Source organism: Pseudophryne corroboree, chromosome 11 (assembly GCF_028390025.1).
Source record: "Pseudophryne corroboree isolate aPseCor3 chromosome 11, aPseCor3.hap2, whole genome shotgun sequence".
Taxonomy (NCBI): Eukaryota; Metazoa; Chordata; class Amphibia; order Anura; family Myobatrachidae; genus Pseudophryne; species Pseudophryne corroboree.
Window position 1 is genome coordinate 303,966,094 of NC_086454.1, and position 25,305 is coordinate 303,991,398.

The 25,305-nt window shown below is 50.8% G+C and overlaps 1 protein-coding gene across 7 annotated transcripts in view; it reads left to right on the forward strand.

Annotated features, from left to right (window-relative positions):
- Positions 1 to 25,305, forward strand: part of TERB1 (telomere repeat binding bouquet formation protein 1) — a 569,128-nt gene that overhangs the window by 506,361 nt on the left and 37,462 nt on the right. For all 7 annotated transcript variants that reach the window (XR_010189500.1, XM_063945551.1, XM_063945548.1 and 4 more), the window contains one exon: positions 12,055 to 12,129. Coding sequence is in view for 6 of the 7 variants with exons in the window: in XM_063945551.1 (XP_063801621.1) it covers positions 12,055 to 12,129 (75 nt within the window). In the remaining variant the exon portion in view is untranslated. The remainder of the gene's footprint in view (positions 1 to 12,054; positions 12,130 to 25,305) is intronic.

Genomic DNA, 25,305 nt, shown 5'->3' on the forward strand with positions numbered 1-25,305 from the left:
CATACTCTCTCTCTGTCTCCCCAAAGGGCTTTTGTGGGGTCCTGTCTCCTTTAAGAGCATTCCCTGTGTGTGTGTGCGGTGTGTCGGTACGGCTGTGTCAACATGTTTGATGAGGAGACTTATGTGGAGGCGGAGCAGATGCCTATAAATGTGATGTCACCCCCTGCGGGGCAGACACCTGAGTGGATGGACTTATGGAAGGAATTACGTGCAAGTGTCGACTCCTTACATAAAAAATTTGACGACATGCCAAATGCGGGACAGCCGGCTTCTCAGCTCGTGCCTGCCCAGGCAATTCAAAGGCCATCAGGGACTCTAAAACGCCCACTACCTCAGATGGCAGACACAGATGTGGACACGGATACTGATACCAGTGTCGACGACGATGAGTCAAATTTAATGTCCACTAGGGCCATTCGTTGCATGATTGAGGCAATGAAAGAGGTTTAACACATTTCGGATATAAACCCAGGTACCTCAAAAAAGGGTATTATGTTTGGGGAGAAAAAACTGCCAATAGTTTTTCCCCCATCTGAAGAATTAAATGAAGTGTGTGAAGAAGCGTGGGCTTTTCCTGATAAAAAATTGGTGATTTCAAAAAAATTACTAATGGCGTTCCCTTTCTCGCCAGAGGATAGGTCACGTTGGGAAACTCCCCCTAGGGTGGATAAAGCGCTCACACGTTTGTCTAAAAAGGTGGCACTACCGTCTCCGGATACGGCCGCCCTAAAGGAACCTGCTGATAGAAAGCAGGAGGCTATCCTAAAGTCTATATATACACACACTGGTGTTATACTGAGACCAGCTATTGCTTCAGCCTGGATGTGCAGTGCTGCTGCTGCTTGGTCAGATTCTCTGTCAGAAAATATTGACACCCTGGACAGGGACACTATATTGCTAACTGTAGAGCATATAAAAGACTCAGTCTTGTACATGAGAGATGCACAGAGGGAGATCTGCCGGCTGGCATCTAGAATAAGTGCATTGTCCATTTCTGCTAGGAGAGGCTTATGGACTCGGCAGTGGACAGGGGATGCAGATGGAAGTTTTGCCTTATAAGGGTGAGGAGTTATTCGGGGATGGTCTCTCAGACCTTGTTTCCACAGCAACAGCTGGGAAGTCAGCATTTTTGCCCCATGTCCCCTCACAGCCTAAGAAAGCACCGTATTATCAGGTACAGTCCTTTCGACCCCAGAAAAACAGGCGGGGAAAAGGCGGGTCCTTTCTGTCTAGAGGCAGAGGAAGGGGAAAAAGGCTGCACCACGCAGCAGGTTCCCAGGAACAAAAGTCCTCCCCCGCTTCTTCCAAATACGCCGCATGACGGTGGGGCTCCACAGGCGGAGCCAGGTACGGTGGGGGGCCGCCTCAAAAATGTCAGCGATCAGTGGGTTCGCTCACGGGTGGATCCCTGGATCCTTCAAGTAGTATCTCAGGGGTACAAGCTGGAATTCGAGGCGCCTCCCCCCCCGCCGTTTCCTCAAATCGGCCTTACCGACAACTCCCTCGGGCAGGGAGGCTGTACTAGAGGCAATTCACAAGCTGTATTCCCAGCAGGTGATAGTCAAAGTACCCCTACTTCAACAAGGCCGGGGTTACTATTCCACACTGTTTGTGGTACCGAAACCGAACGGTTCGGTGAGACCCATTTTAAATTTGAAATCCTTGAACACATACATAAAAAGATTCAAGTTCAAGATGGAATCGCTCAGGGCGGTTATTGCAAGCCTGGACGAGGGGGATTACATGGTATCCCTGGACATCAAGGATGCTTACCTGCATGTCCCAATTTACCTTCCTCACCAGGAGTACCTCAGATTTGTGGTACAGGATTGCCATTACCAATTCCAGACACTACCATTTGGACTGTCCACGGCACCGAGGGTGTTTACCAAGGTAATGGCAGAAATGATGATACTCCTTCGAAAAAAGGGAGCTTTAATTATCCCGTACTTGGACGATCTCCTAATAAAGGCGAGGTCCAGGGAGCAGTTACTGGTCGGAGTAGCACTATCTCGGGAAGTGCTACAACAGCATGGCTGGATTCTAAACATTCCAAAGTCACAACTGGTTCCTTCCACACGCTTACTGTTCCTGGGGATGATTCTGGACACAGAACAGAAAAAAGTGTTTCTCCCGCAGGAGAAAGCCAAGGAGCTGTCATCTCTAGTCAGAGACCTCCTAAAACCAAAACGGGTATCGGTGCATCACTGCACACGAGTCCTGGGAAAAATGGTGGCTTCATACGAAGCAATTCCATTCGGCAGGTTCCATGCAAGGACCTTCCAGTGGGACCTCTTGGACAAGTGGTCGGGATCGCATCTTCAGATGCATCACCTGATAACCCTGTCTCCAAGGACCAGGGTGTCTCTACTGTGGTGGCTGCAGAGTACTCATCTTCTAGAGGGCCGCAGATTCGGCATACAGGACTGGGTCCTGGTGACCACGGATGCCAGCCTTCGGGGCTGGGGCGCAGTCACACAGGGAAGAAATTTCCAGGGACTTTGGTCAAGTCAGGAGTCGTCCCTACACATAAACATTCTGGAACTGAGGGCCATTTACAATGCCCTAAGTCAGGCAAGGCCCCTGCTTCAAAACCAGCCGGTTCTGATCCAATCAGACAACATCACGGCAGTCACCCATGTAAACCGACAGGGGACACAAGAAGCAGGGTGGCGATGGCAGAAGCCACAAGGATTCTCCGATGGGCGGAAAATCACATACTAGCACTGTCAGCAGTGTTCATTCCGGGAGTGGACAACTGGGAAGCAGACTTCCTCAGCAGACACGACCTACACCCGGGAGAGTGGGGACTTCATCCAGAAGTCTTCCTACTGTTAGTAAACCGTTGGGAAAGGCCACAGGTGGACATGATGGCGTCCCGCCTCAACAAAAAGCTAAAGAGATATTGCGCCAGGTCAAGGGACCCTCAGGCGATAGCTGTGGACGCTCTAGTGACACCGTGGGTGTACCAGTCGGTTTATGTGTTCCCTCCTCTGCCTCTCATACCAAAGGTACTGAGAATAATAAGAAGGCGAGGAGTAAGAACGATACTCGTGGTTCCGGATTGGCCAAGAAGAGCTTGGTACCCGGAACTTCAAGAAATGTTAACAGAGGACCCATGGCCTCTACCGCTCAGACAGGATCTGCTACAGCAGGGGCCCTGTCTGTTCCAAGACTTACCGCGGCTGCGTTTGACGGCATGGCGGTTGATTTCCGGATCCTAAAGGAAAAGGGCATTCCGGAGGAAGTCATTCCTACGCTGATAAAAGCCAGGAAAGAAGTAACCGCAAACCATTATCACCGCATTTGGCGGAAATATGTTATGTGGTGTGAGGCCAGGAAGGCCCCTACAGAGGAATTTCAGCTGGGTCGTTTTCTGCACTTCCTACAGTCAGGAGTGACTATGGGCCTAAAATTGGGTTCCATTAAGGTCCAGATTTCGGCTCTGTCGATTTTCTTCCAGAAAGAACTGGCTTCACTGCCTGAAGTTCAGACTTTTGTAAAGGGAGTGCTTCATATTCAGCCCCCTTTTGTGCCTCCTGTGGCACCTTGGGATCTCAATGTGGTGTTGAGTTTCCTAAAATCACATTGGTTTGAACCACTTAAAACCGTGGATCTGAAATATCTCACGTGGAAAGTGGTCATGTTATTGGCCTTGGCTTCGGCCAGGCGTGTGTCAGAATTGGCGGCTTTGTCATGTAAAAGCCCTTATCTGATTTTCCATATGGATAGGGCAGAATTGAGGACTCGTCCCCAGTTTCTCCCTAAGGTGGTATCAGCTTTTCACTTGAACCAACCTATTGTGGTGCCTGCGGCTACTAGGGACTTGGAGGATTCCAAGTTACTGGACGTAGTCAGGGCCTTGAAAATTTATGTTTCCAGGACGGCTGGAGTCAGGAAAACTGACTCGCTTTTTATCCTGTATGCACCCAACAAAATAGGTGCTCCTGCTTCTAAGCAGACTGTTGCTCGCTGGATTTGTAGCACAATTCAGCTGGCGCATTCTGCGGCTGGATTGCCGCATCCTAAATCAGTGAAAGCCCATTCCACGAGGAAGGTGGGCTCATCTTGGGCGGCTGCCCGAGGGGTCTCGGCTTTACAACTTTGCCGAGCTGCAACTTGGTCAGGGGCAAACACGTTTGCTAAATTCTACAAATTTGATACCCTGGCTGAGGAGGACCTTGAGTTCTCTCATTCGGTGCTGCAGAGTCATCCGCACTCTCCCGCCCGTTTGGGAGCTTTGGTATAATCCCCATGGTCCTTACGGAGTCCCCAGCATCCACTAGGACGTCAGAGAAAATAAGAATTTACTCACCGGTAATTCTATTTCTCGTAGTCCGTAGTGGATGCTGGGCGCCCATCCCAAGTGCGGATTGTCTGCAATACTTGTATATAGTTATTGCCTAACTAAAGGGTTATTGTTGAGCCATCTGTAGAGAGGCTCAGTTATATTTCATACTGTTAACTGGGTTTAATATCACGAGTTATACGGTGTGATTGGTGTGGCTGGTATGAGTCTTACCCGGGATTCAAAATCCTTCCTTATTGTGTCAGCTCTTCCGGGCACAGTATCCTAACTGAGGTCTGGAGGAGGGGCATAGAGGGAGGAGCCAGTGCACATCAGGTAGTACCAAATCTTTCTTATAGTGTGCCCAGTCTCCTGCGGAGCCCGTCTATTCCCCATGGTCCTTACGGAGTCCCCAGCATCCACTACGGACTACGAGAAATAGAATTACCGGTGAGTAAATTCTTATTTCTCTAACGTCCTAAGTGGATGCTGGGGACTCCGTAAGTACCATGGGGAATAGCGGCTCCGCAGGAGACTGGGCACATCTAAAGTAAGCTTTAGGACTAACTGGTGTGCACTGGCTCCTCCCCCTATGACCCTCCTCCAAGCCTCAGTTAGATTTCTGTGCCCGACGAGAAGGGTGCACACTAGGGGCTCTCCTGAGCTTCTTAGTGAAAGTTTTAGTTTAGGTTTGTTATTTTCAGTGAGACCTGCTGGCAACAGGCTCACTGCATCGAGGGACTAAGGGGAGAAGAAGCGAACTCACCTGAGTGCAGAGTGGATTGGGCTTCTTGGCTACTGGACATTAGCTCCAGAGGGACGATCACAGGCTCAGCTTGGATGGGTCCCGGAGCCGCGCCGCCGGCCCCCTTACAGAGCCAGAAGAGCGAAGAGGTCCGGAAAAATCGGCGGCAGAAGACGTTCCTGTCTTCAATAAGGTAGCGCACAGCACTGCAGCTGTGCGCCATTGCTCTCAGCACACTTCATACTCCGGTCACTGAGGGTGCAGGGCGCTGGGGGGGGCGCCCTGAGACGCAATAAAACATGATAAAAATACCTTACATGGCAAAAAAATACATCACATATAGCTTCTGGGCTATATGGATGCATTTAACCCCTGCCAGAATATACAGAAAAACGGGAGATAAGGCCGCCGTAAAGGGGGCGGAGCCTATCTCCTCAGCACACTGGCGCCATTTTCCCTCACAGCTCAGTTGGAGGGAAGCTCCCTGGCTCTTCCCTGCAGTCACTACACTACAGAAAGGGTTAAAAAAAGAGAGGGGGGCACTAATTAGGCGCAGTATTAAAACATACAGCAGCTATAAGGGGAAAAACACTTATATAAGCTTATATAAGGTTATCCCTGTATATATATATAGCGCTCTGGTGTGTGCTGGCATACTCTCCCTCTGTCTCCCCAAAGGGCTAGTGGGGTCCTGTCCTCTATCAGAGCATTCCCTGTGTGTGTGCTGTGTGTCGGTACGTTTGTGTCGACATGTATGAGGAGAAAAATGATGTGGAGACGGAGCAGAGTGTCTGTAACAGTGATGTCACCACCTAGGGGGTCGACACCTGAGTGGATGTACTGTTGAAAATTACGTGACAGTGTCAGCTCTGTATAAAAAACAGTGGTTGACATGAGACAGCCGGCTACTCAGCTTGTGCCTGTCCAGGCGTCTCATAGGCCGTCAGGGGCTCTAAAGCGCCCGTTACCTGAGATGGCAGATACAGACGCCGACACGGATACTGACTCCTGTGTCGACCGTGAAGAGACAACCGTGATTTCCAGTAGGGCCACACGTTACATGATTGAGACAATGGAAAATGTTTTATACATTTCTGATAATACGAGTACCACCAAAAAGGGGTATTATGTTCGGTGAGGGAAAAACTACCTGTAGTTTTCCTGAATCTGAGAAATAAAATGAGGTGTGTGATGATGCGTGGGTTTCCCCCCGATAACAATTGATAATTTCTTAAAAAGTATTGGCTGTATACCCTTTCCCGCCAGAGGTTAGGGTGCGTTGGGAAACACCCCCTAGGGGGGATAAGGCGCTCACACGCTTGTAAGAACAAGGGCTCTACCCTCTCATGAGATGGCCGCCCTTAAGGATCCTGCTGATAGAAAGCAGGAGGGTATCCAAAAATGTATTCACACACATACTGGTGTTATACTGCGACCAGCAATCGCCTCAGCCTGGAGGTGCAGTGCTGGGTTGGCATGGTCGGATTCCCTGACTGGAAATATTGATATCCTAGATAAGGATAGTATATTATTGCCTATAGAGCATTTAAAAGATGCATTTCTATATATGCATGATGCACAGCGGAATATTTGCCGACTGGCATCAAGTATAAGTGCGTTGTCCAATTCTACCAGTAAAATGGTCAGGTGATGCGGATTCCAAACGGCATTTGGAAGTATTGCCTTTGAAAAGGGGACATTTGGGGTCGGTCTTTTAGACCTGGTGGCCACGGCAACAACTGGGAAATCCACGTTTGTACCCCAGGTCGCCTCTCAAAATAAGACGCCGTATTATCAGGCGCAGTCCTTTGTTGGCAAGCGGACAAAAGGTTCCTCTTTTCTGCTCGTGACAGAGGGAGAGGAAAAAGGCTGAAGAGATTACCCAGTTCCCAGGAACAGAAATCCTTTCCCGCCTCTGCAAAGCCCTCAGTATGACGCTAGGGCCTTACAAGCTCAGGCACGGTGGGGGCCCGTTCTCAATGAATTTCAGTGCGCAGTGGGCTCACTCGCAAGTAGACCCCTGGATCCTTCAGGTAATATCTCAAGGGTACATATTGAAATTCGAGACGTCTCCCCCTCGCCGTTTCCAAAAGTCGGCTTTACCGACGTCTCCCTCTGACAGGGAGGCAGTTTTGGAAGCCATTCACAAGCTGTATTCCCAGCAGGTGATAATCAAGGTACCCCTCCTGCAACAGGGAACGGGGTATTATTCCACACTATTGTGGTACCGAAGCCAGACGGCTCGGTGAGACCGATTCTAAATCTAAAATCTAAAATCTTTGAACACTTACATACAGAGGTTCAAATTCAAGATTGAGTCACTCAGAGCAGTGATTGCGAACCTGGAAGAAGGGGACTACATGATGTCTCGGGACATCAAGGATGCTTACCTTTATGTCAAAATTTACCCTTCTCACCAAGGGTACCTCAGGTTATGGTACAGAACTGTCACTATCAGTTCAGACGCTGCCGTAGGGATGGTCCACGGCACCCCGGGTCTTTACCAAGGTAATGGCCGAAATGATATCCCTTCGAAGGAAGGGAATTTTAGTTATCCCTTACTTGGACGATTCCCTGATAAGGGTAAGATCCAGGGAACAGTTGGAAGTCGGTGTAGCACTATCTCAGGTAGTGTTGCGGCAGCACGATTGGATTCTCAATATTCCAAAATCGCAGCTGGTTCCGACGACTTGTCTTCTGTTTCCTAGGGATGTTCCTGGACACAGTCCAGAAAAAAGGTGTTTCTCCCGGAAGAGAAAGCCAGGGAGTTATCCGAGCTAGTCAGGAACCTCCTAAAACCGAACCAAGTCTCAGTGCATCAATGCACAAGGGTTCTGGGTAAAAATGGTGGCTTCCTACGAAGCAATCCCATTCGTTAGATTCCACGCAAGAACTTTCCAGTGGAACCTACTGGACAAATGGTCCGGGTCGCATTTTCAGATGCATCAGCGGATAACCCTGTCACCAAGGACAAGGGTATCCATCATGTGGTGGTTGCAGAGTGCTCATCTTCTAGAGGGCCGCAGATTCGGCATTCAGGACTGGGGCCTGGTGACCACGGATGCCAGCCTGCGAGGCTGGGGAGCAGTCACACAGGGAAGGAATATCCAGGGCTTAGGGTCAAGCCTGGATACATCACTTCACATAAATATCCTGAAGCTAAGGGCCATTTACAATGCTCTAAGCTTAGCAAGACCTCTGCTTCAAGGTCAGCCGGTGTTGATCCAGTCGGACAACATCATGGCAGTCACCCACGTAAACAGACAGGGTGGCACAAGAAGCAGGAGGGCAATGGCAGAAGCTGCAGGGATTCTTCGCTGGGCGGAAAATCATGTGATAGCACTGTCAACAGTATTCATTCCGGGAGTGGACAACTGGGAAGCAGACTTCCTCAGCACGACCTCCACCCGGGAGAGTGGGGACTTCATCCAGAAGTCGTCCACATGATTAAAAAACTCGACAGGTATTGCGCCAGGTCAAGAGACCCTCAGGCAATAGTTGTAGACGCTCTGGTAACACCGTAGGTGTACCAGTCAGTGTATGTGTTCCCTCCTCTGCCTCTCATACCCAAGGTACTGAGATTGATAAGATGGAGAGGAGAAAGCACTATATTCGTGGCTCCGGATTGGCCAAGAAGGACTTGGTAACCGGAACTTCAAGAGATGCTCACGGAGGATCCGTGGCCTCTACCTCTAAGAAGGGACCTGCTCCAGCAAGGACCCTGTCTGTTCCAAGACTTACCGCGGCTGCGTTTGACGGCATGGCGGTTGAACGCCGGATCCTGAAGGAAAAAAGGCATTCCGGATGAAGTCATCCCTATCCTGATCAAAGCCAGGAAGGATGTAACCGCAAAAACATTATCACCGCAATTGGCGAAAATATGTTGCGTGGTGCGAGGCCAGTAAGGCCCGACGGAGGAAATTCAACTGGGTCGATTCCTACATTTCCTGCAAACAGGAGTGTCTATGGGCCTGAAATTGGGGTCCATTAAGGTTCAAATTTCGGCCCTGTCAATTTTCTTCCAAAAAGAACTAGCTTCAGTCCCTGAAGTTCAGACGTTTGTAAAAGGGGTACTGCATATACAGCCTCCTTTTGTGCCTCCAGTGGCACTTTGGGATCTCAATGTAGTTTTGGGTTCCAAAAGTCACATTGGTTTGAACCACTTAAATCTGTGGAGTTAAAATATCTCACATGGAAAGTGGTCATGCTGTTGGCCCTGGCCTGGGCCAGGCGCGTGTCAGAATTGGCGGCTTTATCCTAAAAAAGCCCTTATCTGATGTTCCATTCGGACAGGGCGGAATTGAGGACTTGTCCTCAGTTTCTCCCCAAGGTGGTTTCAGCGTCTCACCTGAACCAACCTATTGGTGGTGCCTGCGGCTACTAGGGACTTGGAGGCCTCCAAGTTGCTAGACGTTGTCAGTGCCCTGAAAATATATGTTTCCAGGACGGCTGGAGTCAGGAAATCTGACTCGCTGTTTATCCTGTGTGCACCCAACAAGCTGGGTGCTCCTGCTTCTAAGCAGACTATTGCTCGTTGGATTTGTAGTACAATTCAGCTTGCACATTCTGTGGCAGGCCTGCCACAGCCAAAAATCTGTAAATGCCCACTCCACAAGGAAGGTGGGCTCATCTTGGGCGGCTGCCCGAGGGGTCTCGGCTTTACAACTTTGCCGAGCAGCTACTTGGTCAGGAGCAAATACGTTTGTAAAATTCTACAAAATTGATATCCTGGCTGAGGAGGACCTGGAGTTCTCTCATTTGGTGCTGCAGAGTCATCCGCACTCTCCCGCCCGTTTGGGAGCTTTGGTATAATCCCCATGGTCCTTACGGAGTCCCCAGCATCCACTTAGGACGTTAGAGAAAATAAGAATTTACTTACCGATAATTCTATTTCTCATAGTCCGTAGTGGATGCTGGGCGCCCATCCCAAGTGCGGATTGTCTGCAATACTTGTACATAGTTATTGTTACAAAAATCGGGTTATTATTGTTGTGAGCCATCTTTCAGAGGCTCCTCTGTTATCATGCTGTTAACTGGGTTCAGATCACAGGTTATATGGTGTGATTGGTGTGGCTGGTATGAGTCTTACCCGGGATTCAAAATCCTTCCTTATTGTGTACGCTCGTCCGGGCACAGTATCCTAACTGAGGCTTGTAGGAGGGTCATAGGGGGAGGAGCCAGTGCACACCAGTTAGTCCTAAAGCTTTCTTTAGATGTGCCCAGTCTCCTGCGGAGCCGCTATTCCCCATGGTCCTTACGGAGTCCCCAGCATCCACTACGGACTATGAGAAATAGAATTATCGGTAAGTAAATTCTTGTTTTTTATGCCCCCAGCAGTACAGTGCCAGATACACATAATATGCCCCCAACAGTGCAGTGCCAGATACACACAATATGCCCCCAGTGTCAGATACACATAATATGCCCCCACAGTGTCAGATACACATTATATGACCCCACATTGTCAAATTCACATAAGACCGCACATTGTCAAATACACATTATATGCCCCCAGCAGTGCAGTGCCAGATACACATTATATGCCCCCGGCAGTGCAGTGCCAGGTACACATAATATGCCCACAGTGTCAGATACACATAATATGCCCCCCACAGTGCCAGATACACATAATATGCCCAAACAGTGTCAGATACACATAATATGCCCCCACAATGTCAGATAGACATAATATGCCCCCAGTATCAGATACACATAATATGCCCCCACAGTGCCAGATACACAAAGGCTCACACTGTGCCAGATACACATTATATGCCCCCTCAGTGCCAGATACACATAATATGCCCCCACAGTGTCAGATACACATAATATGCCCCCACAGGGCCAGATACACATAATATGCCCCCAACAGTGCCAGATACACATTATATACCCCCACAGTGTCAGATACACTTAATATGCAACCACAGTGCCAGATACACGTGCCCCCCCCCCACAGTGTCAGATACACATGCCCCCCCACAGTGCCAGATACACATGCCCCCCACAGTGTCAGATACACGTGCCCCCCACAGTGTCAGATACATGTGCCCCCCACAGTGTCAGATACACGTGCTCCCCATAGTGCCAGATACACATGCCCATCACAGTTTCAGATACACGTGCCCCCCAGAGTGCCAGATACACGTGCCCCCCACAGTGCCAGATACACGTGCCCCCCAGAGTGCCAGATACACGTGCCCGCCACAGTGCTAGATCCACATGCCCCCTGTGGAGCTGCTCACCACCGCCGCCCTTCCTGCTGCTGCCGCTGCTCTCTGTGAGGGGAGGAGAGCGCAGCGTGTGCCTCTCCTGCCCCTCACTCTCGTCTCCAGCGGCCCCGTGCCTGAAGCCGTGGGTTCATCAGCTCGTCAAAGCTCACAGTTCGGAGGCGCAAGCTCTGATTGGCTGACGGACCGGCGGCTAATTTAAAATGGTATACGTTCAGGATCCCAGCAGTCGGTATCCCGGCAGCCAAAATACTGATGCCGTAATCTCAACAGCTGTTTGAACACCGATGCCGGTATCCCGAGCAGGTCAGCATCTATACGACGGTATGCCGACAGCTGGCATCCCAAAGGTCGGTTAGGGTTTGGTTTCAGGGGAGATGGGGGAGGGGGGGGGGGTAGGTATAGGCGCCACCTGGGGAGGAGGTTAGGGCTAGGCTGCGCAGTGGAGGGGGGTTAAAGTTAGCCATAACCGGGTAGGATTAGGTGTTAATGGGGGAGGGTTAGGCTGCAGAAAGGGGAGGGGGATAGGTTCAAGCACTAATGGGGGAGGTTAGGGTTAGGCACTAAGGGGAGAGGTTAGGGTTAGGGGAGTTGGGGGGGTAGTAGTAGAATACTTACCTCACCCCTGTCGGGATCGTGGATATCGAGATGCCGGCGTCAGTATTGTGCCCGCCGGCATTCCATCCGCTGGGATCCCATACCAATCCTTTTAGGACAATTAATTGAGCAAACAGCACTATGTGACTCTTTTCCAATTTGTCAAAGTAAACACTTATATGTATATATTACAGGTATCCTGCTGACTCCTATAAGGAAGGTAATTAATGAGGACAAGCATCACAAAAAAGCAGTGTGTTTCTTGCACAGTAAGTATGCTGATAGACATCTAAAGCTATTCAAGTATTTTAGTTTTGCACCATAGGTATCTTTAATAAAGCTTTGTTTTTGCTTCTTCTCTAGCTTATGACACTGAGTTTAACCCTACTTGTACTGTATGTCTGCAAAGTTCCATAGCACCTGACAATGTGCTGTCAAATATTGTCTGTCCGGTCCGTCCCATATAATATAGTATAATTTAAATAAAAGATCGGAAATCCACCATATTGCATTGTATCTGTGCCATGTATGTGCCTAGCTAATTAAACCAAGGGAACACTTAGATTAATCTGTTTCTCTTACGTCCTAGGGGATACTGAGAATCCATTTAGTACCATGGGGTATAGACGGGTCCACTAGGAGCCTTGGGCACTTTAAGAATTTGATAGTGTGCGCTGGCTCCTCCCTCCATGCCCCTCCTACCAAACTCAGTTTAGAAAATGTGCCCGGATGAGCCGGTCACGTCTCTGGAAGCTCCTGAAGAGTTTTCTGCATTTATTTTATATGTTTGTTATTTTCAGGCAGGACTGGATGGCACCAGCCTGCCTGCTTCGTGGGACTTAGGGGGGGGAACGGCCCAACCTCTTGAAGGGTTAATGGTCCCGTTCCCCACTGTCAGGACACTAGCTCCTGAGGGAACTATTCGCAAGCCCCACCATGTCGAACGTACATTCCCGCAGCACGCCGCCACCCCTAACACAGCCAGAAGAAAGAAGAGTGGTGAGTACTAAGCTGGCGTCCCGGTTAGCGGGTCGCCAGCCATTAAGGCGGCATGAGGGTACAGAGACGCACGGCTTCTAAACGGTGTGGACTGCGTCTCCCGCTGTATAAGGACACAGACGCTGAACAGCGGACACAGTACCCAGACTGGCAACAAAGCCATAAAAGTAGTCTGTCTCCATTTTATGCACTCAGACACAAACAGCCAGTATAAAAAAGAGCGGGAAGACTGCGCGCTATTTAAGGGGTGGGGCTTCATTATCAGCGAATCCAGCAGCTCACCAGCACCATTTTCCCTCTACAGCTAACACAGACGCTGACTGACAGGGACGCGCAGCTCCTCCGGAGAGACTCCAGATTACCTCAGCGGTACCAGTGGGTCATACCAGGGGGGGAGCAGTTATTAGTGTACTAAGTACCTAATCTAGATTAGTCTGTGACCCGGCTAAACTTGACATTAGTGGTCAAGGCGCCGTGGGCTGGCTCCATTCTGTTTCTGTGTCTTCCTGGAAGGGCTCTTTGTGGGTTAATTGTGCATTTAATCTTTCCCTGTGTGTGTGCTGTCACTGTTACAGTATGTCAGGCAAAGAGTATGTTTCATGTAAGGCACAGTGTTCCTCTTCTCCAGGGGGTTCACTAGTGTGTACTCAATGTAGTGTCCCTTCCCAGGCTAGCGAGGCAGAGCCAGCATGGCTGGACTCCATTAAGGGAATTATTTTCAACATTTCTACTAAATTGTCCTGCAATGAGAAAGAGACGCAATACTTAAGTCAATCTATGACTGAGTTTAGGAAATGAGACTCAGTACCCAAACCAGCGTCTCAGTCCCCTGCCATTTGTCCGCAAAAACGTACTTTGGCCCATATCCTGCAGTCTGACTCTGATGATGAGGGGTCAGACATGGAGGAGGGGGAGGTGGACTCAGAGATGGGGGAGGGTACTCTGTCACAGGAAATAGAGGCTCTCACAGAGGCTATCAGAGAAGTTCTGCATATCCCTTATAAGGTGATAGAGGAGAGTGAGTAATCTTATTTTAATATAAAAAAAAGAAATCTTCAGCCACTTTTCCTGTGGCAAAGGAACTAAATACACTGTTTGAAGAATCGTGGGTTAATCCTGCTAGGAAATTTCAAATCCCTAAAAGGTTGCTATCATCTTTATCTTTCCTCCTGAGGATAGGAAAAAATGGGAAAATCCACCTATAGTGGATGCATCAGTATCCAGGCTGTCACGAAACATTGTATTGCCTGTCCCGGGTAAAGCCTCCCTGAAAGACGCGGCTGATCGTAAAATTGAGACCACACTCAAATCCTTGTATACAGCTGCTGGGGTGACCCAGAGACCCACTATAGCATGTGGGTGGATTACAAGAGCCATTGCCAAATGGTCGGGTAACCTAATTGAGGGGTTAGATACCTTGCCTAAAGGGGAGATTATTTTACTCCTGCAACATATACAGGACTCTGCAAACTTTATGGTGGAAGCCATAAAAGAAATAGGCTTGCTTAATGCACACACCACTGCTATGGCAGTGTCAGCACGCAGGAGCTTATGGCTACGCCAGTGGACTGCCTACGTGGACTCCAGGAAAGGCGTGGAAGGCCTACCCTTCACAGGAGTGGCCTTATTTTGAGATGAACTAGACAAATGGATCTCCAGAGGCGCTAGAAGTAAACCACGCAAACCAGCAACTGCCGGTTCACAGGAACAAAGTTCAAGCTCTTCTTCCTCAAAACCTTCAGCATGACGGTGAACCACGATGCCTGGAAGACTGACAGGTGGGAGCCCGACTAAAATTCTTCAGTCACATCTGGACAATTTCGTGCCAGGATCCCTGGGTCATAGATCTTATTTCCCAGGGCTACAGACTGGAGTTCCAGGAGCTCTCACCTCACAGATTCTTCAAATCAGGCTTATCAGTTTCACAAGAGGCAAGTATAACTAAACAGGACGCCATTCAAAAACTGGTACAGACTCAGGTCATTGTTCCAGTTCCACCTCATCTGTAAAACAAGGGGCATTATTACATCTTGTTTGTAGTACCGAAACCGGACGGTTCGGTAAGACCGATTCTGAACCTCAAGTCATTGAACCCGTACTTACGAGTGTTCAAATTCAAGGTGGAGTCTCTGAGAGGGGTGATCTCAGGTCTGGAGGAGGAGGAATTCCTAGTGTCTCTGGATATCAAGGATGCGTACCTTCACATTCCGATCTGGCCGCCTCATCAGGCTTATCTACGGTTTGTACTGCAGAACTGTCACTACCAGTTCCAGGCCCTGCCATTTGGTCTGTCCACGGCACCGAGAGTGTTCACCAAAGTAATGGCAGTTGATGATGTTTCTATTCTGGAAATAGGGAGTAAACACAATTCCGTACCTGGACGATCTTCTGATAAAGGCACCGTCCAGGGAGTGGTTGTTGGACAGCATTGGCCTCTCAAACAGACTACTCCTGTATCATGGGCGGATTCTGAACTTACCAAAATCTCACCTGGAACCGACACAGAGGCTTCCTTTCCTAGGAATGATACTGGACACAGAGTCTCAGAGAGTGTTCCTTCCCTTGGAGAAGGCTATGGTAATCCAGTCGATGGTTCAGGCTATCCTGAAGCCAACCCGGATCTCGGTGCATCTGTGCATTCGCCTTCTGGTGAAAATGGTGGCCTCTTACGAGGCACTTCAGTACAGAAGGTTTCATGCAAGGTCCTTCCAGCTAGATCTATAGTACAAATGGTCCGGATCGCATCTTCACATGCACCAGAGGATCCGTCTGTCGCCAAGAGCCAGGATCTCCCTTCTGTGGTGGCTACAGACTTCTCACCTCGTTGAGGGGTCGGGATTCAGAATTGGATTCTGCTAACCACAGACGCAAGCCTCAGAGGTTGGGAAGCAGTCACCCAGGAGCAGGGGGTGCAGTTTAAAGGAAGATGATCAAGTCAGGAAGTCGTCCTTCCAATAAACATCCTGGAACTAAGGGCTATCTACAACGCCCTTCTGCAGGCCTCATCTCTACTTTGGAATCAGGCTATTCAAGTCCCGTCGGACAATGTAACAGCGGTAACGTACATAAACCAACAGGTCGGAACGAAAAGCAGAGCAGCAGTGTCAGAGGTGTCAATAATTCTCCTCTGGGCGGAAAAACACGCCGTGGCCTTGTCGGCAGTCTTCCGGGAGTAGACAACTGGGAAGCAGACTTCCTCAGCAGACACGACCTGTACCCGGGAGAGTGGGGCCTTTACCCGGAGGTGTTCCAGTGGTTGACATGGCGGTGGGAATATCCACAGATCGACATGATGGCTTCTCGACTCAACAAGAAGCTCAAGCGGTATTGTTCAAGGTCGAGAGACCCACAAGCAGTGGGTCTACCACCTGGTGTACGTGTTTCCTCCACTTCCTCTGATCCCAAGAATTATAAATTGAATAAAAAGGGAAAAGGTTCAAACAATACTCAATGCTACAGACTGGCCGCGAAGGGCCTGGTACGCGGATCTTCTCGAGATGCTGATCGAAGATCCGTGGCCTCTACCTGCAGTGGGGGGGAAGGGGGGGGCAGTGGATGGGGGAGGGGGTCCAGAGGTGGTGCGGGTGGGGGAGGGACAGGAGCGTGGCTGTTAAGGATGGGGGAAGGGGTTCCGAAGGCGCTGTGGGTAGGGAAGGGCCTGGTTGTGGGGGTTGGGTGGATGGGTGAGGGGGTTGGGAGGTGCTGCGGGTGGATGGAGGGGCAGGTGCGGTGGTGCGTGAATACCATGGGTCGGGGAGGGGGGGTGCTGCTGGTGGGGTAGGGGGTTGGGAGGTGCCGTGTGGGGAGCAGGAGCATGGGTGCCGCGGGTGGGAGAGGGAGAGGTGCGAAGGTGTTGCGGATGGGGTCCGGCAGGCGCCGAGGGTGGTGGAGGGGTGGTGGAGGGAGTTGCTGCGGGTTGGGGACGGGGTCCGAGGGCGGAAGGGGAGGGGTTGTTGTGGGGTTGCCGAGGGAGGGGGAGGGGTGGGTGGCGGGGGTTGCTGCGGCGTGGGGGAGAGTGTCTGTAGATGCTACGGGTGGAGGGGGGTTGATATGGGAGGGGTGCGCGAATGGGTGAGGGGGTCGGGAGGTGCTGGGGGGGCCACAAATGGGAGAGGGGGTCTGGAGGCGGTGCAAATAGTGGAGGGGAGGGGGTGTGGCTGATGGGGGAGGGACAGGTGCAGGGCTGTTGGGGATGGGGGAGGGGTTTCGAAGGCGCTGCGGGTGGAGAAGGGGCTGGTTGCAGGTGTGCGGTGGATGGGGCCCGGAGGTGCTGCGGGTGGTGGAGGGGCCAGTGCAGGGGTGCGTGGATGCCACGGGTGGGGGAGGGGGGGTGCTGCAGGTGGGCAGGGGGTTTGGGAGGTGCCGTATGGGGGGGAGAAGCATGGGTGGTGTGGGTGGGAGAGGGGCAGATGCGGTGGTGTGGCGGATAGGGGAGTGGGTGAGGAGGTGCCGCGGGAGGTGGAGGGGGAGTTGCGGGGGTTGCCGCGGGTGGGGATGGGGTCCGAGGGCAGTAGGGGAGGGGCGGGTGTGGGGGTGCTGAGGATGGGGGAGGGGTGGGTGGCGCAGGTGGGGAAGGTACGGGTGCGAGGGTTACTGCGGTGTGGGGGAGGGTGTCTGTAGATGCTTCGGGTGGAGGGGGGTTGATGGGGGGTGCGCGGATGGGTGAGGGGGTCGGGAGGTGCTGGGGGGGTGCGCGGATGGGTGAGGGGGTCGGGAGGTGCTGGGGGGGTGCCGCGAACGGGGGAGGGGGTCCGGAGGCGATGCGAATAGTGGAGGGGACGGGGTGTGGTGGGTTGGGGAGGGGCAGGTGCAGGGCTGTTGGGGATGGGGGAGGGGTTCCGAAGGCGCTGCGAGTGGAGAAGGGGCTGGTTGCTGGGGTGCGGTGGATGGGAGTCGAGGCCCAAAGGTGCTGCAGTGGCAGGTGGGGTAGGGGGTTGGGAGGTGCCGTGTGGGGGGGAGAAGCATGGGTGGTGCGGGTGAGAGAGGGGCAGGTGTGGTGGTGTGGCGGATGGGGGGAGGGGGTCAGGAGGTGCCACGGGTGGTGGAGGAGCAGTTGCAGGGGTTGGGGTGGGTGGGGGACGGGGTCCGAGGGCGGTAGGGGAGGGGCAGTTGTAGGGATGCCGAGGGTGGGGGAGGGGTGGATGGAGCGGGTGGGGAAGGGACGGTGCGGGGGTTGCTGCAGTGTGGGGGAGGGTGTCTATAGATGCTACAGGTGGAGGCTTGGTTGATAGGGGGGGTGCGCGGATGGGTGAGGGGGTCGGGAGGTGCTGGGGGGCTGCAAACAGGGTAGGGGGTCCGGAAGCGGTGCAAATAGTGGAGGGGAGGGGGTGTGGTGGGTGGGGAAGGGGCAGGGCTGTTGGGGACGGGGGAGGGATTCCAAAGGAGCTGCGACTGGAGAAGGGGCTGGTTGCGGGGGTGCTGTGGATAGGGGGGGGTCCGGAGGTGCTGCGGGTGGTGGAGGGGCAGGTGCTGGGGTGCGTGGATGCTGCAAGTGGGGCAGGGGGTTGGGAGGTGCCGTGTGTGGGGGGGGAAAGCATGGGTGGTGCGGGTGGGAGAGGGTCAGGTGTGGCGGATGGGGGAGGGGGTCAGGACGTGCTGCGGGTGGTGGAGGGGCAGTTGCGGGGGTTGGCGTGGGTGGGGGACGGGGTCCGAGGGCAGTAAGGGAGGGGCGGTTGTGGGGGTGCAGAGGGTGGGGGAGGGGTGGGTGGTGCGGGTGGGGAAGGGACGGGTGCGGGGGAGGGTGTCTGTAGATGCTTCGGGTGGAGGAGGGTTGCTGGGGGGGTGCGCGGATGGGTGAGGGGGTCGGGAGGTGCTTAAGGGGGGGCCGTGAATGGGGGAGGGGGTCCGGAGCGGTGCGAATAGTGGAGGGGACGGGGTGTGGTGGGTGGGCAGGTGCAGGGCTGTTGGGGGTGGGGTTCCGAAGGCGGTGCAGGTGGAGAAGGGGCTGGTAGCGGGGCGGGGGGGGGGGGAGGTGTGGATGGGGGAGGGAGTCCGGAGGTGCTGCAGGTGGTGGAGGGGCACAGGTGTGGGGGTGCGTGGATGCCACGGGTGAGGGAGTGGGGGGGTGCTGCTGGTGGGGTAGGGGGTTGGGAGGTGCCGTGTGGGGGGGAGAAGCATGGGTGGTGTGGGTGGGAGAGGGTCAGGTGCGGTGGTGTGGCAGATGGGGGAGGGGGTCAGGAGGTTCCGCGGGTGGTGGAGGGGCTGTTGCGGGGGTTGCCGCGGGTGGGGGACGGGGTCCTATACACACACATATGCACACACATACTGGTCTGTACAGCATGGACATATGCAGACACAGCGACTGCACTCCTGTCCGCACTCACCACTTGTGTCTGTGCTGGGCCCCGGCATTCCCATGGGCTGGCACTTCCCCACACAGCTGCAGTATGCTCGACACCGCTACCACCTCCTGCTCCGCTCCTCTGTGTCTCTATCCACCGAAGGCCCTGAGAGAGTCACTTTCTCCCACAGCAGCAGCAGCAGCACATTCAGCTCCGCCGCCGCTGCCTCCTCTGCTCCCCAGCGTCTCCGTCAGGAGAAACAGTGGCCCGGCATCCCCCGAGGCCGTCACTTCCCCACACAGCTGCAGCGTGCTCTGCTCCACCGCCACCGCTGGCCCTGATCTCCGGGTCACACAGCTGAGCAGTCCCCCTTGCAGCATGGTGCAGAGAGGGGCTGCGCATGGAGAGCTGTGCCCCGGGGCAGACCGCCGGACAGGGAGAGCGCTGTGCCTCAGTGTCCCGTGGCTGCAGCCATTCTGGGACACCAGAGAAAGTGAATCATGGGCTGGGTGTTTCTTATCCCTCTCCTATATAATTGGCCAGATCTGTGACTCCGCCCATCGCTGTGACTCCGCCCTGCGTTAGAGGGCCAGGCACAGAGTAACAAGGCTAATATATAGGAGATATATATATTATAAATGGCGGCACTCACACGGGACTTTCAGCTCCAGAAATCAAGAGACAGCAGCTCTATATCGTGTTACCGTTTCAGTTATATTAACTTTCGTCAGAACAACCTGTTTCTGACGAAAGGTAATATAACTGAAATGTTAACACAATATAAAGCTGCTGACTCTTGATTTCTGGAGCTGAAAGTCCCGTGTGAGTGCCGCCATTTATATTGGATATAATAGCTGACTGGCTGGAGGGCACCTGGGCATTATTATATGTGTGGAGTGCCGGTAACGTGGATACTTTTATATATATATATATATATATATATATATATATATATATATATATATATATATATATACAGTATATATGATTGTATGGACAGTGAGTGCCGTTCATTTTTAACCAATATATATATAAATATATATAAATATATACAGGTTGAGTATCCCTTATCCAAAATGCTTGGGACCAGAGGTATTTTGGATATGGGATTTTTCCGTATTTTGGAATAATTGCATACCATAATGAGATATCATGGTGATGGGACCCAAGTCTAAGCACAGAATGTATTTATGTTTCATATACACCTTATACACACAGCCTGAATGTCATTTTAGCCAATATTTTTTATAACTTTGTGCATTAAACAAAGTGTGTGTACATTCACACAATTCATTTATGTTTCTTATACACCTTATACACACAGCCTGAAGTTCATTTAATACAATATTTTTAATAACTTTGTGTATTAAACAAGGTTTGTGTACATTGAGCCATCAAAAAACAAAAGTTTCACTATCTCACTCTCACTCCAAAAAGTCCGTATTTCGGAATATTCCGTATTTCGGATATTTGGATATGGGATACTCAACCTGTATATATATATATATATATATATATATATATGATGTGTGTGTGTGTGTGTGTGTGTGTGTGTGTGTGTGTGTGTGTGTGTGTGTGTGTGTGTGTGTGTGTGTGTGTGTGTGTGTGTGTACAAGTTGTAACATGTCAGACATTGGGGAGGATTCTTCCCAGAAAGAACCCATTTTAGATGCACAAGAGGGTAATGTGGTGGCCCTTCCCTCTCAGAAGGAGCCGGAGTGGGTGAGAATGTTGCAAAAGAATATGTCAATGCTTGCAAAGAAATTCTGAGTCTGGACAACAGACTAAATATTGGAGGCAGTCTGTGGAGGACGCACTGTTTACTAATACTGACCCCTCCATATCATCCACTCGGGTCCCATCCAGTTCCCAGAAAAGGTCTCTGGCCCAGATAATGCAAGGGGACACAGACACAGATTCCGACACTGATGTCGACACTGGGTATTTGAGAGGAGTAGACCCCAAATTAGCCAAAAGCATACAATGTATGATAGTCGCTATAAAGGACATGTTGGAGTTTCCTGAAACAACACTGGTCTCTGAGGAAAAGGATTATTTTAAATTAAATAAAAAGCAGGTTGTGACTTTTCCTCCTTCAAAGGATTTGAATGCGTTCTTTGAAGAATCCTGGGCTACCCAGAGAAGTAATTTACCCTTCCCAGAAGGATACGTGTAGCGTACCCTTTCCCTGAGGAAGACAGGCACAAATGGGAGACACCCCCAATGATAGACACCTCAGTTTCTCGGCTGTCTAAGAAAATAGTTTTGCCTGCCCCTGGTTCAGCCTCTTTAAAAGATCCAGCTGACCGTAAATTAGAAACAACCCTAAAATCCATATATACGGCTAACGGAACGGTGCTCAGGCCCACCATTGCGTGTGCGTGGGTAGACACAGTTAACAGGGATGGAATAGTCCTAACTCTCGGCCATATCAAAGATGCTGCAGGTTACTTAGTTGAAGCTATGAAGGATATTGGGTTGCTGAGTTCAAGATCCTCCGCTGTGGCAATTTCAGCCCGCAGGGCGCTGTGGATCCGCCAATGGAATGCTGATGCGGAATAAAAAATTTAAAAAAAGAATATTGAGGCGCTTCCTTACAATGGAGAAACCCAGACAAGCTGGATGCCATGATTTCATCAGGCAAGTCAGTGTTTCTGCCTTCTGCAGCTGCTCCACCTAGGAAAGGATTTCATTCTCATACGATGCAATCCTTTCGGCCCAACAAGTCCAGAAAGGCAGAGGGTACCCCCTTCTTTGCAGGAAGAGGTCCAGGAAGAGGTAAAAAAAAATCTACACCACCATCAGGCTCGCAGGAGCAGAAGTCAACAGCCACTTCTGCTAAAACCGATCTGGTGGGGGCACGTCTACTGTCTTTCAGCCAGGTCTGGGTTCACTCAGATCTGGATCCTTGGGTATCACGGATAGTATCCCAAGGGTACAAATTGGAATTTCAGGACCTTCCCCCATGCCGATTTTTCAAATCAGCTTCTGTTCAGGACAGAGCAAAAGTGCTGAACGCAATACAGAAATTATGTCAAGACAACGTAATTTCCTTAGTTCCTGTGTCACAACAGGAAAAAGGGTTTTATTCAAGCCTGTTTGTAGTGCTGAAACCGGATGGCTCGGTCAGACCGATTTTAAACCTAAAGACTCTGAACCTTTATTTGAAAAGGTTCAAATTCAAGATGGAATCCCTGAGAGCGGTGATCTCCAGCTTGGAGGAATAGGAATTTCTGGTATTGATGGACATCAAAGATGCTTATTAACATGTTCCCATCTATCCGCCAATTCAGGCATACCTGAGGTTTGCGGTGCAGTACTGCCACTACCAGTTACAAACAGAGCCGGCCATAGCTATAGGCAAACTAGGCAATTGCCTAGGGCATTTGATATGCCTAGGGGCATCAGCAGCTTCTGCTGATTAAAATGATATGCGGCATGCCTATATTCTGTGTGTAGCATTTCATATGCAGATACAGCCACAGTCTCACACAGTATATAGGCATGCAGCTTATCATTTTAATCAGCAGAAGCTGCTTGTGCATCCTAGCCACATACAAATGCATTGCAAATAAGATGCATTTTCATAAAAAAAGGTGCCCGACGTTAGCATTGATGCAAGATTTGTGAGGACACATCTGTATCCAAGCAGAGGCAGAGGTCACAGTGTTAGTGGCAGTGTGAGTGCTGTGTGCATGTGAGTGGGTTGGTTGTGCTGTAGTGTTCGGAATATGTGTAAGGAGCATTATGTGTGTCATGTAAAAATGCATTAATAATGTGCAACATATGTGTAAGGGGCACTGTGTGTCATTACGTGTATAAGGGCATTAATAATGTGCAGCATATGTGTAACAGGGTACTACTGTATATGTGTCATTATGTGTATTGGGGCACTAATAATGTGCAGCAAATGTGTAGGGGGCACTATACATGTCATTATGTGTATAAAGGCATTAATAATGTGCGGCATATGTGTAAGGGACATTATGTGTAAAAGGGCATTAATAAAGGTTGTCATTATGTTTAAGGCGCATTATGTTTATAAGGACATTAATAATGTGTCTCATATGTGTAAGGGGCATTACTGTGTGGAATTATGTGTATAAATGCATTACTAATGTGTGGCATTATGTGTATAAGGTGCTCTACTATGTGGCGTTGCGTATAGAAAGGACACTACTGTGTCATCTAATGTGAATAAAGAGCAATAGGGTGTGGTGTAATGTGAATAAGGAGCAATTCAGTGTGATGTAATGTGAATAAGGGGCTCTACTGTGAGGAGTAACGTTTATAAAGTAAAGTGATACTACTGTGGGATGTAATATGAATTATGGACACTATTGCATGATCAAATGTGAATAAAGTTGCAGTACTGTGTGGCGTAATTGGAATTGGGGTCACTATTGTGTGGCCATGCCCCTTGCCATCAAAATCACACCCCTTTTTGGGCTGTGCGCCAAATGTGCGAACTGTTCCTATTTAAAATATAGGGGGTACAAACCCCAAAATAAGGACTGCTATGGGTGAGGGGTGATGGTGCCGGGAAAGAGGTGCAAGGTCAGAGGCGGAACCAGCGGTGGTGCTAGGGGGGCACCAGCCAAAATCTTGCCTAGGGCATCATATTGGTTAGGGCCGGCTCTGGTTACAAACATTGCCTTTCGGGCTCTCCACGGTTCCGAGAATATTCACCAAGGTGATGGCGGAGATGATGGTTCTTCTTCGCAAGAAAGGAGTCAATGTCATCCCATACTTGGACGATCTCCGCATAAAAGCGAGATCCAGGGAGACACTAGTGCAGAACATTGCACTTTCCCTGACGGTGCTTGAACAGCACGGTTGGATCATAAACCTTCCAAAATCACAATTGGAACCCACAATGAGGTGATCATTTCTGGGAATGATATTGGACACAGAAGCACAGAAAGTATTCCTACCGGTGGAAAAGGCTCTGGAGTTCCAGAGGATGGTCAAACAAGTTTTAAAACCAGCATGCGTATCGATTCATCAGTGCATCCGCCTGCTGGGGAAGATGGTAGCGGCCTACGAGGCTCTACAATTTGGCCGATTCCACGCCAGGGTGTTCCAATGGGACATACTGGACAAGTGGTCCGGATCGCACCTACACATACACCGGAGGAAAAGCCAGTATTTCACTCTTGTGGTGGCTTCAAAGTTCTCACCTCCTGGAGGGACGCAGGTTCGGGATTCAGACTTGGATCCTGGTGACCACAGATGCAAGCCTCCGAGGTTGGGGAGCAGTCACGCAAGGGGAAAGCTTCCAAGGACGATGGTCAAGTCAAGAAGTACTCCTTCACATAAACATTCTGGAATTGAGAGCTGTGTACAACAGCCTTCATCAAGCGGCACACCTTCTTCAAGGTCGTCCCATACAGATCCAGTCAGACAATGTAACGGCAGTAGCTTACATAAACCGCCAGGGTGGAACAAAAAGCAGAGCGGCAATGGCAGAGGTGACGAAGATACTCCCCTGGGCAGAAAGACATGCAAAAAGCTCTGTCGGCAATTTTCATTCCGGGAGTGGACAACTGGGAAGCAGACTTCCTCAGCAGACACGATCTCCATCCAGGAGAATGGGGCCTCCACCCAGAAGTCTTTGCAGAGGTAGCAGATCGTTGGGGCGTTCCTCAAGTAGATATGATGGCATCACGTCTCAACAAGAAGCTTCAGAAATATTGTTCCAGGTCGAGAGACCCACAAGCAATAGCAGTGGATGCACTGGTGACCCAGTGGGGGTTTTCAGTCGGTGTATCTGTTCCCTCCACTTCCACTAATACAAAAAGTTCTCAAGATCATCAGAAGAGCAAGGGTTCGAGCAATTCTCATTGCTCTAGACTGGCCAAGGAGGCTGTGAACATCTTAACACATGAGAACCTGTGTAAAAAGATAAAACGGAATTCTGCAGGAAAAATGTGCACCTCTACGGAATACGAGAAAAGGATTTACCGGTAGGTAATTAAAATCCTATTTTCTCTTACGTCCTAGAGGATGCTGGGGTCCACATTAGTACCATGGGGATGTACCAAAGCTCCCAGAACGGGAGGGAGAGTGCGGAGGCTCCTGCAGAACTGATTGGCCAAACTTCAGGTCCTCAGAGGGCAAAGTATCGAACTTTTAGAACTTAGCAAACGTGTTCGACCCCGACCA